Source organism: Prionailurus bengalensis, chromosome D3 (genome assembly GCF_016509475.1).
Source record: "Prionailurus bengalensis isolate Pbe53 chromosome D3, Fcat_Pben_1.1_paternal_pri, whole genome shotgun sequence".
NCBI classification, from domain to species: domain Eukaryota; kingdom Metazoa; phylum Chordata; class Mammalia; order Carnivora; family Felidae; genus Prionailurus; species Prionailurus bengalensis.
Window position 1 is genome coordinate 89,830,403 of NC_057356.1, and position 13,487 is coordinate 89,843,889.

A 13,487-nucleotide genomic window follows, 5' to 3' on the forward strand; every position below is an offset into this window, starting at 1 on the left:
GGATTTCTACCAGGGGAGGGAGTAGGAAAGACATTTAGGAAACACTTTCTGAAGAAGGAAAGAGAGGAAAGCGCACTGGGTATATTTTGTGTCCAATTTTCGGCAGAGCTGTGCAAGACTCCGCGAACAGCCTGTTCATGATAAGCAACAGCAGGCACCGCGAAAAGAACACTCCCTCGGCCTTTACTGCCAAAGTGCAACAGGTGGCCACCCCTAGAAAGTCAGTACAGAAGACCCCGGACGGAGCCCGAAGCCATTAATGCCGCCCTCCTCCTCCTCCTCCTCCCCCGGCACGCACTGGGCATCCCGCCCCTCCCCATCAGCAGGGCCAGCTCAGCGCCATCCTGGACACAGCTCTGGGCATGCAAAAAAGTGACTTCTTGCTGTCACCCGTGAGATGTCAGCTGCCACTAGCCAGAGGTCGCTTACCAACAGGCTGAGACCAAATTCTACTCACCCTGAGGGAGCAGAGTCCCACATCTTGAACTCACTCTCCTGGTCCCCACACAGGGCTTAGTAAAAGACACAAGCAGCCAGTTAAGAAATACACACGCCAAGTTCAAAGGTAACAGGGAATGGGGCGCCTGGGTGGCTCAGTCGCTTGAGCGTCCGACTCTGGCTCAGGTCATGATCTCGCGGTTTGTGAGTTCGAGCCCCACGTCGGGCTCTGTGCCGACAGCTTGGAGCCTGGAGCCTGCTTGGGATTCTGTGTCTCCCTCTCTCTACCCCTCTTCCGCTTGTGCTCTGTCTCTGTCCCTCAAAGATGAATGAATGTAAAAAAAAAAAAAAATTAAAATCAAAGGTCACGGAAAAGCAGCGCACTTCATAAAGACACAGAGAAGGGCGGTGAGCCACGGCTACTGAAATGCTCCTTTAGCCCGCTGCTACCTCCGGCCACTTTCCTCGGGGCTTCAACATGCACTAGTGCTGGAAACACCAGGAGAAACGAGGTGCTACTCGGAACAGCTGCATTTCTAAGAAAATGCACACGCGAAAGGGGAAAAAAGCATTTCCAGACATGACCCCTTCTGAGAAAAATACACACCCAAATCATACAGGAAAGGAGGAGGGGAATCTTCCCGGGGAAGGAGCAAAGTCTCCCCGGTGTGTAAGCCCTGGTTGTGGCCACGAGGGTGATCACCACGGGCACCTCGGGAAGATGCAACCAGACGTGGAAAGCGTGCAACTCTTCACCCGGCAATCCCACTTATAAACACTTACGTGGACAACAAGATGTACGAGAAGAGAGGATTGCTTACGTGTGTTCTAGGACACGTTTCGGTAAGACGGAAACAACCAGAAAGTAGGACTTGCTGAAGTTGAATGGTGCCCTCCACACGCAGGGGGACGGGGACAGATTACAGAACAGCCTACAGAGTATTCTATCATTCGTGTGAAACAAATCCACGTACAAGGGTGGGTGTGCACACAGCTCGCGGGGACAACGTTCACCAAGACGTTCACAGGGGTCACCCCGGGGACTGGGACTCTGGGCAGTTTTGATTTTTCCCTTGCTCTTTTCCACACTGTCCAATTCCTTTAGTAATCATGTGTTCTTTTCCCCCAAAAGCAATAAAGTCATACTTTTTTTTAATTTTTTTTTTCAACGTTTATTTATTTTTGGGACAGAGAGAGACAGAGCATGAACGGGGGAGGGGCAGAGAGAGAGGGAGACACAGAATCGGAAACAGGCTCCAGGCTCTGAGCCATCAGCCCAGAGCCCGACGCGGGGCTCGAACTCCCGGACCGCGAGATCGTGACCTGGCTGAAGTCGGACGCTCAACTGACTGCGCCACCCAGGCGCCCCGTGCAATAAAGTCATACTTTTAACAGCTCCAGAAAAGAGATGATATCCCACCAGGCCTAGCACATATTTCTAAAAAAATTATAGTTCAAGTGCATTATTTGTACTTTGGCCCATTTTTGCTTTTCACATTACACTTTGATATATGTGCCTACTCCAGAAATATTGGACCTTCCACACAACAAAAAATAATTATAATGCTTAACTTATAAGAAAACTTTATCCTAGTCAAAATACTTACTTTTCCAAGTGTTTTCACACATACTCTAATGTTCACAAACCTGATGCGGAAGACAGAATGTTCCCCATTTAAGAATAAAGAAATGATGTAGTGAATTTACCTGACTCATCCCAAATCAGGTCTAGTTTTCTTAACCCCCATCCAACACTTCCTATGGATGTCTAGTGGGACCTGGGTTGTTCAGACCCCATTATATTAAAAGGTCTTCACCGGTGGTCTTCTATGGTTTGGGAGGACTTTTGGAATACCAGACAGCTGCACTAAGTAGAAAGGAGCATGATTTGCCCCTTGATTTAGCCAAACTGGCCTGCATAATCTAGTCTCCCTTCCTTTGGAATTTCCATCCACCTTAAAGATAAATAAAAAACAAGAATTAACAAGTGTTGTTCTGTTGTTGTTCTGACTGTTCCAAAATAAAGTAACTCACGGGCACTCTTGAAACCTCTTCTCAAAAGTAGCAAAAAGTTATCACAAAAAAATAGAAAACAACAAATGTAGAAATATAAGAGGCTCTGCGCCCAGACTCACATTCCCCAAGTAGCCTTGTGAGATGTGGCTCTCCACCTGTTTCCCCAAGATGCCCGAGCCACCTTCACCCCTAAGGATCCCCTTACGTTTTCCTCCTAAAGACTTCATATTTTCTAAGTTTTATTTACCAAACTATGTATGTGAAATAATAACATTCCCATTTTATATTCATCCAAGACGTATTTGCAACCACAGTACCAGATTTAGAATATTATCAAAGTCCCTTGAAAAAACGAAAGGTACTTAGGATTTTAGCCCTCAATATATATCACCCCATATCAAGGGTGTATCTTCTGTGTTTCTCAGAATTTCAAGCACTTACACTCTCTTCCTGGGTCCAGGAGAACTGAGGTCCCCCAGGCTCAGAACCACTGATTTCTGCAAAGCAGGTAGCCATGTTCAAAGAAAATAACAAAAAGTAAATCCCTACAACAAAACACAAGTCTCTGAGCAAAAATGAGCCGACAGCTCTGTGAAGCAGAATGCTGTTAAGGAACATCCGTGGCACAGACACAGAGCATCAGCATCCAGGATGACCAGAAAATGGTCTGTAGAAACAAGTCTCCGTTTTGATCCCGTCAAAAAGGGGGCAATGTGACACAAAGACGTTATTCTCTACCACATTTTTCAGGAAGAGACGGATTTCACAAATTAAACATCTATTGACTGGAACCAAAAGCAAGTTGACAGAACTTCATCGATTATCAGATACTTTCTTCTTGCCTCCCACAGCTCCTTCAAAAAGGAACGCATACTGCCGCCCAAGTCACAGAAAGGGAAAAGCAAACCATTTTCTTTGCCTGGCACCAAATGCCTACGTTTTCACTGCAAATCACTGCCCCTCAAAGTTCTATAATCGTTAGTCCTGCGACTGATGTAATCAGATGACAAAACCCAACTTCACAAATATAAATTCAAAAACTGGAACTCAGGGCTGAGAAACAAACAAAAAAAAAACCTAGTTCAAATGGAGGCAACAAAGCTCATAATTCTGTAGGTCAGCATCAGACAGTTACCAAACACCTCTGCTGTTTAACTTGCCATTAATAATGAGCCCGTCTTCCCTCTCAGGTGTCTACCCTCCTCTTGAACAACAAACCAGTTTTTTAAGGCCATTATTTCAAGAGATAAAGCTTGTTACACAACTTAGAAACTTCACCTGTGCCCTCGAGACTGGAAGGCTAGAATTTGGATAATCCTCTCTCATTTCAACATCACCTGCCAGATTTACACCTTTACCTAAAATCTCCTATTGACACTCAGCGACACAGGATACTACAGAAGAAAAGCCGCCAGCCCACCCTGCCCCAAACTAGTACAGGAGTCTGCGTTTACCCAGGCATGGCCCATACGTCAGCTACTGTGTTTTGTGTTTAACCAGAATTGCTGTTGAATTCCTACAATAACCCTGTGAAGTAGACACTATCATCATCCTCCCATTTCACCTTAAAATCTGAGGCAGGGGGTGGATAGTAGAGCAGTACCCCCTTCCACCCATCACACTACACATTTTCTCAACATGAATGGAGCTATGCATATAAACGTAGGATATTCCGAAAGGAGAAAATACTCATGAAAAGTCTTGCTATCCATATGGATGTGTAAATTCATAGCACAGGGAGATCTCACCCATAATGATGGAAAGTTCCCTTTAGAGTAGGAAGCCCCCTCCCCTTCCAAAATAGTGAAATACCTTTCATACTTAATACGTAAATTAGGGAAAGCGGAACATTCTTTAATTAGCAAACAAAGGCTTCCTGAAATCCTGGAACTTTTTAAATGATGGAAGAAAGGGGGCAGGGCAAGGAAGGAAGAGACAGATATCCTGGTCTCCTTTCTATGTCAAAAGAAGGTAGGAGAGGGGCGCCTGGGTGGCTCAGTCAGTTGGGTGTCCGACTTTGGCTCAGGTCATGATCCCACAGCTCGTGGGTTCGAGCCCCACGTCGGGCTCTGTGCTGACAGCTCAGAGCCTGGAGCCTGCTTCAGATTCTGTGACTCTCCCTCCCTCCGCCCCTCCCATGCTCATGCTCTGTTTCTCTCTGCCTCTTAGTAGTAAATGAACGTTAAAAAAAATTAAAAAAAAAAAAAAAGAAGAAGGTAGGAGATCAACAGCACTGGCCTAATAAAATGATGGAAACAGGAGGGATCTAGGAAGAATAACACCTGGCAAAGTGTCCTGCGGAAGCTCTCTGAATGAGAGGAATTGTGTTCAAGATGCAGGAAGCTGGGGCGCCTGGGTGGCTCAGTCGGTTGAGAGACTGACTTCGGCTCAGGTCATGATCTCATGGTTTGTGAGTTCGAGCCCCGCGTCGGGCTCTGTGCTGGCCGCTCGGAGCCTGGAGCCTGCTTCTGATTCTGTGTCTCCCTCTCTCTCTGCCCCTCCCTCACTCATGCTCTGTCTCTCTCTGTCTCAGAAAGAAATAAACATTAAAAAAAAAATTAAAAAAAAAAAAAAAAAGACGCAGGAAGCAACAGGCAGGGATCCCAGAATGGGGTATCACCCCAGAGACGCCCGCCATCCTGCCACTGTGTCCAACTTCAAAATGTGAGCCACCTTCCTTGGCTACCTTGATCCAGACCCCGCTCTGTGGGCCTATCTCATCCTTTCCAGCCTGCCACTGTGGACTTCAGGCCCTGTTACAGAGCCTAAGGCCCCCCCGGGGTCCACTCCTTGCTGAACTAGACTCAAGTCACCCCAGCTTTTTCCTGTGCTATTCCTGTTTCTGCCAACGGAAGCTTCTGGAAACAAAATGATGTCTCTTCTTCTCAGGTTGTAGTCTTCTGAGAGAGATGTACCTCTAAGAGTCCAGAAGATATTGAACTTACTGGTCAAAAGCAAGAGCATAACTACCAGAGAGCAGCGGGGCTCCAAACTCAGGTCACAGGCTACAATGGGGAGCATTTTACCAGGTGTCAACTGAGAAAAGAAACCAGAACCACCATATATTCGTTTTCATTTACTGCACCGTAAGTAACTTTTACTTATCTCACTGTGTTAGTTATCCAGTAATAGTGATAAACAGACATTCTCAGGCCACTTCGAGAGAGAGTACTGAAAGCAGAGAAATCATGGAATTGGCCGCCGGCTAACTTACCCACCCAACAGCTTGTGCACGTCTCTTACAAGTTAGAAAATTTTGTGCAATGTCCTCTTTCCTGCCTCACCAGAATGAAATGTAAGTGGTTTAAAGTTTAATACTCTTCACCTTCTTATGACCTCCTAAGAATTTACCCTTAAAGTTATCCAGAATACATTTTATGACAGTGATTCTCCACTGGGACGGATTTGGGAGCATTTGGCAACCATACCGGAGACATTTTGGTGGTCACAACTGGGGCAGGGAGTGCTGACGAGGGCGGGTGGGGAGGAGTGGGCAGGCCAGGGAAGCCACCTGTACAACACAATGTACAGGACCGAGCCGCCCAAAATAGGAAAAAGAAAAACTCCTTCAAAAAATATCCCATTACTCTTTCCGAAATGTTCTTTTTTTTACAGACAGAAACAAAGAAAGCACACGCTGAATCGTAAAACTCTTGAATTACACACATACCATGGGAGAGGAACAAGGAACAGTTGCAAGCAGACCTTTGGCATCAATTAGCCCTGACTTTATGCTGCAGCAAACATGCCCGGGCTCAGTGGAAGGGGCAGATCAGATCTGCCTCCCCACTCTAAACCACTCCTAAATCGGGGCGCTATTTTATCTTCTGGCACGGCACCAAATGGCGATTTAGGAGCAAAATGTCTTATTAATAAATATCAGCTTCAACTCTTTTCAAAAGTTTAAAATATCTTTTCTGCAAAAGTCCTCTGATGTAAATTGTGATCCAGCTAAGACCAGGCCTCTATTTTCATTTTCCCCTCCAACTATATAAAAATGCCCGGCACTCAACATTCTCTGGGCAGGGGGAGAGAAAGGAGGGAGAGTGTTGCGTTCAGATTTATGATTCAAACTCCCGCACAGTGACAAAAACAAATCCAGAGGTAGCAAAGAAAAGCGTCTTAGAATTTGCCGCAAAACTTATAACCTAATGCAAAGCATCTTATCAAAGGAATGTTTTCTTTTACGTTAGGCAAACTTATTTTATAACTTCCAAAGCTGAGGATCAAGTCCCACTGGCAGTTTTCACTACCCTATCCTTCCTTCCTTCTTCACCAAAGCCTCCCACAGGCCGCGGGTTGACTTCCTAGTTCCCGGAGTCCAGCACTACCTCGCTGTAAAGTCCTCTCTGGATGCGGTTAACAATCACCGCGCTCCCTCCTGGGGAACAGGGTGGGCATGGACCGTGGGGGAGGAGGGGCCCGGGGACAGCGGTGCGGACCACACCCCGACCTCTGAATTCAGGGTCCTCTCTTGTGGGATCCCACTGTTCTCAGGATGGGTGCTATCCAACCATCCTCTCTACACTGGAAATCCACTCCCGGAATAACAGAAATAGGACGATCCCTGTCTGCGATGGAGACCCCGTTTATGCAAACTCATAAAAGGGTCCCTTCAAAATCCTTCCGCAGCTGCGCCCTCTCCTAGGGAAACAGCTCCAGACCGATTTCGCTTCCCGCTAAGTGCTAAGTGGTGCTCTCCTCCGCACCCGCGAAGGGAGGCAGTTTCTGCCCGAAGTGGGCACGCCGCGGGCTGCTACAATGGCTCGCCGGCGGCGACGCTGGCCGAAGCGCCGCGGAACGCTCCAGAGTGTGCGCGCACAGGTGCGCAGACTCCGGGGGCGCGCTCCCAGGTGTGGACGCACAAGTATGCACACGCAGATGTGCAGAAGCGAGGAACGCTCAGGTGTGCAGAGCCGGGTGCACACACCGGCGAGCACACTCCACACTGCCGCCCGCGTCAACCCCGCCGCGCCGCGAACGACAGACCGGTCGCCGCACGGAAACCCCAAACCCCAGGCGGCGTCACGCCTCACCAACTCACCTCCTCCAAAAACTTGGTCAAATCGTACACCTTGTGGTGCAGGATCAACCAGGTGCTCTTGCTGTGGTTGTGCTTCTGGATCTCTTCCAGGGTGTAGTACTTGACGGTCTGGTCCGACTGCTCGGCCATTTCGGAACGCGGTGGGCCTCAGGCCGTGCAGACACCAGCCGAGCCGGGCGAAGTGGGGCGCGCGTCTCAGCTAGCTGGGCCCGGGACATTCCCGGAGCCCCGGCCCAGCGCCCAGAGCGGGGCGGCCCGCGCCGCGGAGGGGGCGGTGGCGCACGGCCTCCGATGACTGGACAGAATTCCCGTCACTCAATGGGCCCGCCCTCGGCCGACAACCTCCGCCAACCCGAGAGCGCCCCCGCCCAGCGCGCGGGTGTTGACTGGCTGCAGAAGGTTCCCTTCCCAAACCCTGTAGCTGGAGCGCGCTGAGGGCGTGGCCAGTGAGGCGGGCCGCGCGGCGGGGTGGGGCGGGGCTTCCCGTGCGTTTGCGCAGAAGGCAGCGGGACGAGGGGCGGACAGCGCGAGAGAGAGAGAGTAGGAGGCGCCCGGCGGGAGCGGGGACGGGGGCAGCAGTGCGCGGGAAGAACCGGCCCCGCTGGGTGGCCGTCGGAGGAGGGTCAGCCAGGACCAGCGCACTGCGCATCACTGCGACTTCGCACTCGATCAGGTCAGCCAGTCCTGGCTGTCACTGTGTAACAAAGGCTCTCCGCAGCGAGTCTGTTAACTATTAAACTGTTAACTAGCCTCGGGGACTTAAAAACACACAGTGCCATCACTCCGCCTCAGCAAGCAGTGTGCTGGCCAGAACCGTCGCTCTGTAATTTTGCTTGACACTCTCCGCTCCCCAGGCTTGCCCATTTCTCACAGGGGGAAAAAAAAAGGGGGAAATTATTTGTTCTGTACAAAGCAAACAGTCCTAATTATTCCTAAAGCTCTGAAGCACTTCTCCGCTTCAGGTAGGCGAGTACCTGCATGAATGCCCTGTCTTGTCTCAACAGTATATTGGTTACATAAATCCTAAAGGATCCATAGCACTTGGAATGGACTCTGGAATACCAACTCCCTAGCTGAGCACTCCTAGTAAGATTTACAAACGTTTGATTAAAAAAAAGGGGGGGGGGGGACTTGAAATCCCAGCCTGTGATAAAGTAATCCGACATTTATTAAGGCCCTTTTCAGCATTAATAGTTCATTCCAAAAAGACCTACACAAGTTACACATCCAGGTCATGGTTCTAGGGACTCAACACAGCTCTTCCACATTAGAGCCTCATAAATGTGAGTTCCCTTCCCCCCAGCTTACCTCCTCCATAGGAATGCATGGCCATGGAGAAGGAAACACTTTTCCAAACATTCCAAACATTCTTTAGCCTTTACATATGACAGAATACATTGGATTTCATATATTGAACCATCCTTGCATCTCTGGAATAAACCCCACTTGTTTATTGCTAAATTACACTTTGTTAAAGAGGTTTTGAATCTGTGTTTATGAGAGATATTGGTGTGTAGTTTTCTTTCATGCATTGTATTTGTCTGGTTTGGGTATCAGAGTAATAGTGGCTTCATAGAATGACTTATTCCTTTTTTTCCATTTTTCTGGAAGAGATTGTGTGGAATTGGTCTTATTGTTCTTTAAAAGTTTGGTAGAATTCTCCAGCGAAACCATATGGGCTTGCAAATTTCTTTTTCGGAAGGTTTTAATTCATGAATTTAATTTCCATAACAGTTCCAGGACTATTCAAATGATCTATTTCAGACTGGGTGACTTGTGGTGGTTTATACTTTTTGAGGAATTGATCCATTTCACCTAAATTGTCAAATCTATGTGTGTTGTTGTTCATAATAGTCCCTTACTATCCTTTTAATGTCTGCAGGGTTTATATTGATATCCTGTTTAATTCCTGATACTAGTAATTTGTGACTTCTCTCATTTTTTTGTTGTCAGCCTTACTAGAGGTTTGTCAGTCTTGCTGATCTTTTCAAAGAGCCAGCTTTTTGTCTCTGATTTTCTCTATTTTCCTTTTTTCAATTTCATTAATTTCTGTTCTTTATTATTCCTTCTGCTTGCTTTGTGTTTGTTTTCCCTTTTTTTTTTTCTAGTTGCTCCAGGGCAAGAGTTTAAATTATTGATCTGAGATGTTTTCTCTTTTCAAATGTATACATTTAGTGTTATACCTTTCCTATACACTTTAAAAATAGTAAACCAGATTATACTAACAGATTCCCTAACAGTTCTCAAAACTGCTGATTCTCCCCATGACTTCTAGCAGAGCAATGAGCCTCTTGAGGTCATGGCTACATCTGTAATACAACGTCAATACCGTTCCAGATTTCAGTCCCAGTTCCAACTCCAGAAGTGGTTAAAAACAAAACTTCAGCTATAGTGATCTGGATCCTGCCCCTGGTTGAGTGACTTATCAGATACATAACTGTTCAGTTGATCCATGAGCTAGTCAGTTAACTGTTCTAAGCCACGGCTTGTAAAATGCTTAGCGCAAGGTTTGGCATATAGAAATCAATCAATAGATTTTTAGCTAGTGCTATGATTATTACTCAACAAGCCTTCTTTGTTCTAAAACACAGGTATGAGGAAACATTTTATCTGGCAGGTACTCCAAAGTGAAGTAAATCTAGGCAAATTTGCAAACAAACCTGAGAAACTGAAGGAACACAAACATTCACACACTCCTCCTGACTTCCCCTGGCAAAGACATTTTTGTAAACATTTACAAAAGCCAAATCCACTCCTAAATTTCCTCAGGTAAAAATACACCATAAAAAGCAGTCAGTCTTCTTCCACTGTAGGGCAAAAATAAGCAATCCTGATTATATTTTTAATTTTCTAATTCTTTCTGTCACTCGTGCATAAAATGTGCTTGAACAGCCTTTTCCTACCCATTGATAATTATATTTGTCATTATATAGGTATAACCATAGAGAGCTGGTTCCCTCAAACAAATGGACACTTCAGCAAAGATGGAATCCCAATACAAATACAATATCTACACAGATAATTTGCATTATTTCCAGGTCTTTTTTTTTCTTCAAATTTTTATTTAAATTCTAGTTAGTTAACATATAGTGTAATATTGTTTTCAGGAGTAGGATTTAGTGATTCACCACTTACCTAAAACACCCAGTGCTCATCACAACCAGTAGCCTCCTTAATGCCCATCACCCATTTCGCGCCCCCCCCCCACCTGCTTCCCTTCATCAACCCTCAGGTTGTTCTCTATCGTAAAGAGACTCTTACGGTGTGTTTCCCTCTTTTTCTCCCCCTTCCCATATGTTCATCTGTTTTGTTTCTTAAATTCCACATATGAGTGAAATCATACTATATTTGTATTTCTCTAACTTATTTCGCTCAGCATGATACATTCTAGCTCCATCCACTTTGTTGCAAATGACAAGATTTCATTCCTTTTGATGGCCGAGCAATACTCCATTGTGTATACACATCTTCTTTATCCATTCATCAGTCCATGGACATTTGGGCTCTTTCCATAGTTTGACTATTGTTGATAATGCTGCTATAAACATTGGGGTACATGTTACCCCTCCAAATATGTATTTTTGTATCTTTTGGGTAAATACCTAGTAGTGCAATTGCTGGGTCATAGGGTAGTTCTACTTTTAACTTTTTGAGGAACCTCCATACTGTTTTCCAGAGTGGCTGCACCAGTTTGCATTCCCACCAACAGTGCAAAGAGGGTTCCTCTTTCTCTGCATCCTTGCCAACGCTTGTTTGTGTTGTTAATTTTAGCCATTCTGACAGGTGTGAGGTGGTATCTCATCTTGACTTTGATTTGTATTTCCCTGATGAGTGATGTTGACATTGTTTTCATATGTCTGGTTAGCCATCTAGATGTCTTCTTTGGAAAAATGTCTACTCGTGTTCTTCCCATTTCTTAACTGGATTATTTGTTTTTAGGGTGTTGAGTTTGATAAATTCTTTATAGGTTTTGGATAGTAATCCTTTATCAGATGTGCCATTTACAAATATCTTCTCCCATTCAATACACTGCCTTTCAGTCTTGTTGATGGTTTCTTTCACTGTGCAGAAGCTTTTTCTCTTGAAGTCCCAATAGGTCATTTTTGCTTTTGTTGCCCTTGCCTCCAGTGACATGTCTAGTAAGAAGTTGCTGCAGCCAAGGTCAAAGAGCCCACCTCTGTTATCCTCTAGAATTTTGATAGTTTTCTGTCTCACAGTTAGGTCTTTCACCCATTTTGAATTTATTTTTGTGTATGGTATAAAGAAGTAGTCCAGTTTCCTAGCACCACTTGCTGAAGAGACAGTCTTTTTTTCCATTGGGTATTCTCTTCTGCTTTGTTGAAGATTAGTTGACCATACAGTTATGGGTCCATTTCTGGATTTTCTATTCTGTTCTATTGATCTATGTTTCTGGTTTTTGTGCTAATACTATACTGTCTTGACGATAACAGCTTTGTAATGTAGCTTGAAGTACAGAATTCTGATGCCTCCTGCTTTGCTTTTCTTTTTCAGGATTGCTTTGGCTAGTCAGGGTCTTTCATGGTTCCATACAAATTTTAGGATTGTTTGTTCTAGCTCTGAAAAAAATGCTGGTGTTATTTTGACCGGGACTTCATTAATGTGCAGATTGCTTTGGATAGTATAGACATTTTAACAATGTTTGTTCTTCCAATCCGTGTGCATGGTATGTCTTTCCATTTCCTTGTGTCATCTTCAGTTTCTTTCATAAGTGTTCTATAGTTTTCAGCATACAGATCTTTTACCTCTTTGTTAGGTTTCTTGCTAGGTATCTTATGGGTTTTGGTGCAATTGTAAATGGGATTGATTCCTTGATTTATTTTTCTGCTACTTCATTATTGGTATATAGAAATGCAACAGATTTCCATACATTTATTTTATATCCTGTGACTTTGCTGAATATGTGTATTACTTGTAGCAATATTTTGGTGGCATCTTTCAGGTTTTCTATGTAGTATCATGTTGTCTGCAAGTAGTGAAAGTTTGACTTCTTTCTTGCCCACTTGGATGCCTTTTATTTCTTTTTGTTGTCTGATTGCTGAGGCTAAGACTTCCAGTACTATGTTAAATAATAATGGTGAGAGTTTATTTCCCTATCTTCTTCCTGACTGTAGATAAATCTTAGTTTTTCCGCAAGGAGGATATTAGCTGTGAGTCTTTCGTGTATGGCTTTTATGATGTTGAGGTGTGTTCCATCTATCCCTACTTTGTTGAGGATTTTAATCAAGAATTGATGCTGTATTTTGTCAAATGTTTTTCCTGTATCTATTGACAGGATCATATAGTTCTTATCCTTTATTAATGTAGTGTATCACACTGGTTGATTTGCAAATATTGAACCACCCCTGCAGCCCAAGAATAAATCCCACTGATCATGGTGAATAATTATTTTCATGTATATTGCATTCCATTTGCTAATACCTTGTTGAAATTTTTTGCATCCATGTTCATCAGGGATATTGGCCTATAAGTCTCCCTTTTAGTTGGGTCTTTGTCTGGTTTGGGAATCAAGGTAATGCTGGACTCGTAGAATGAGTTTGTAAGTTTTCCTTCCATTTCTATTTTTTTGGAACAGTTTGAGAAGAATTGATATTAACTCTTCTGTAAATGTCTGGTAGAATTACCCTGGGAAGCCATCTGGGTCTGTACTTCTGTTTGGTGGGAGATTTTTGATTACCAAATCAATTTCTTTGCTGGTTATGGGTTTGTTCGAATTATCTATTTCTTCCTGTTTCAGTTTTGGTGGTTTGTACATTTCTAGGAATTTGTCCATTTCTTCCAGATTGCCCAATTTGTTGGCATATAATTTTTCATAATATCCTTACAATTGTTTGTATTTCTATGGTGTTGGTTGTAATCTCTTCCATTCATGACTTTATTCATTTGGGTTCTTTCCCTTTTCTTTTTGATAAGTCTGGCTGGGGGTTATCAATTTTATTAATTCTTTCAAAGAACCAGCTCTTAGTTTCAT

General features: G+C 44.6%; 1 protein-coding gene across 1 annotated transcript in view; it reads right to left on the reverse strand.

Annotated features, from left to right (window-relative positions):
* LOC122470866 (cytochrome b5) overlaps nucleotides 1–7,776 on the reverse strand; it is a 38,529-nt gene extending 30,753 nt beyond the window's left edge. Inside the window, exon 1 of the mRNA XM_043559088.1 lies at nucleotides 7,499–7,776. Coding sequence (XP_043415023.1) covers nucleotides 7,499–7,627 — 129 coding nt within the window. The 5' untranslated portion in view covers nucleotides 7,628–7,776. The remainder of the gene's footprint in view (nucleotides 1–7,498) is intronic.
* Between the last annotated feature and the right edge of the window lie 5,711 nt (nucleotides 7,777–13,487).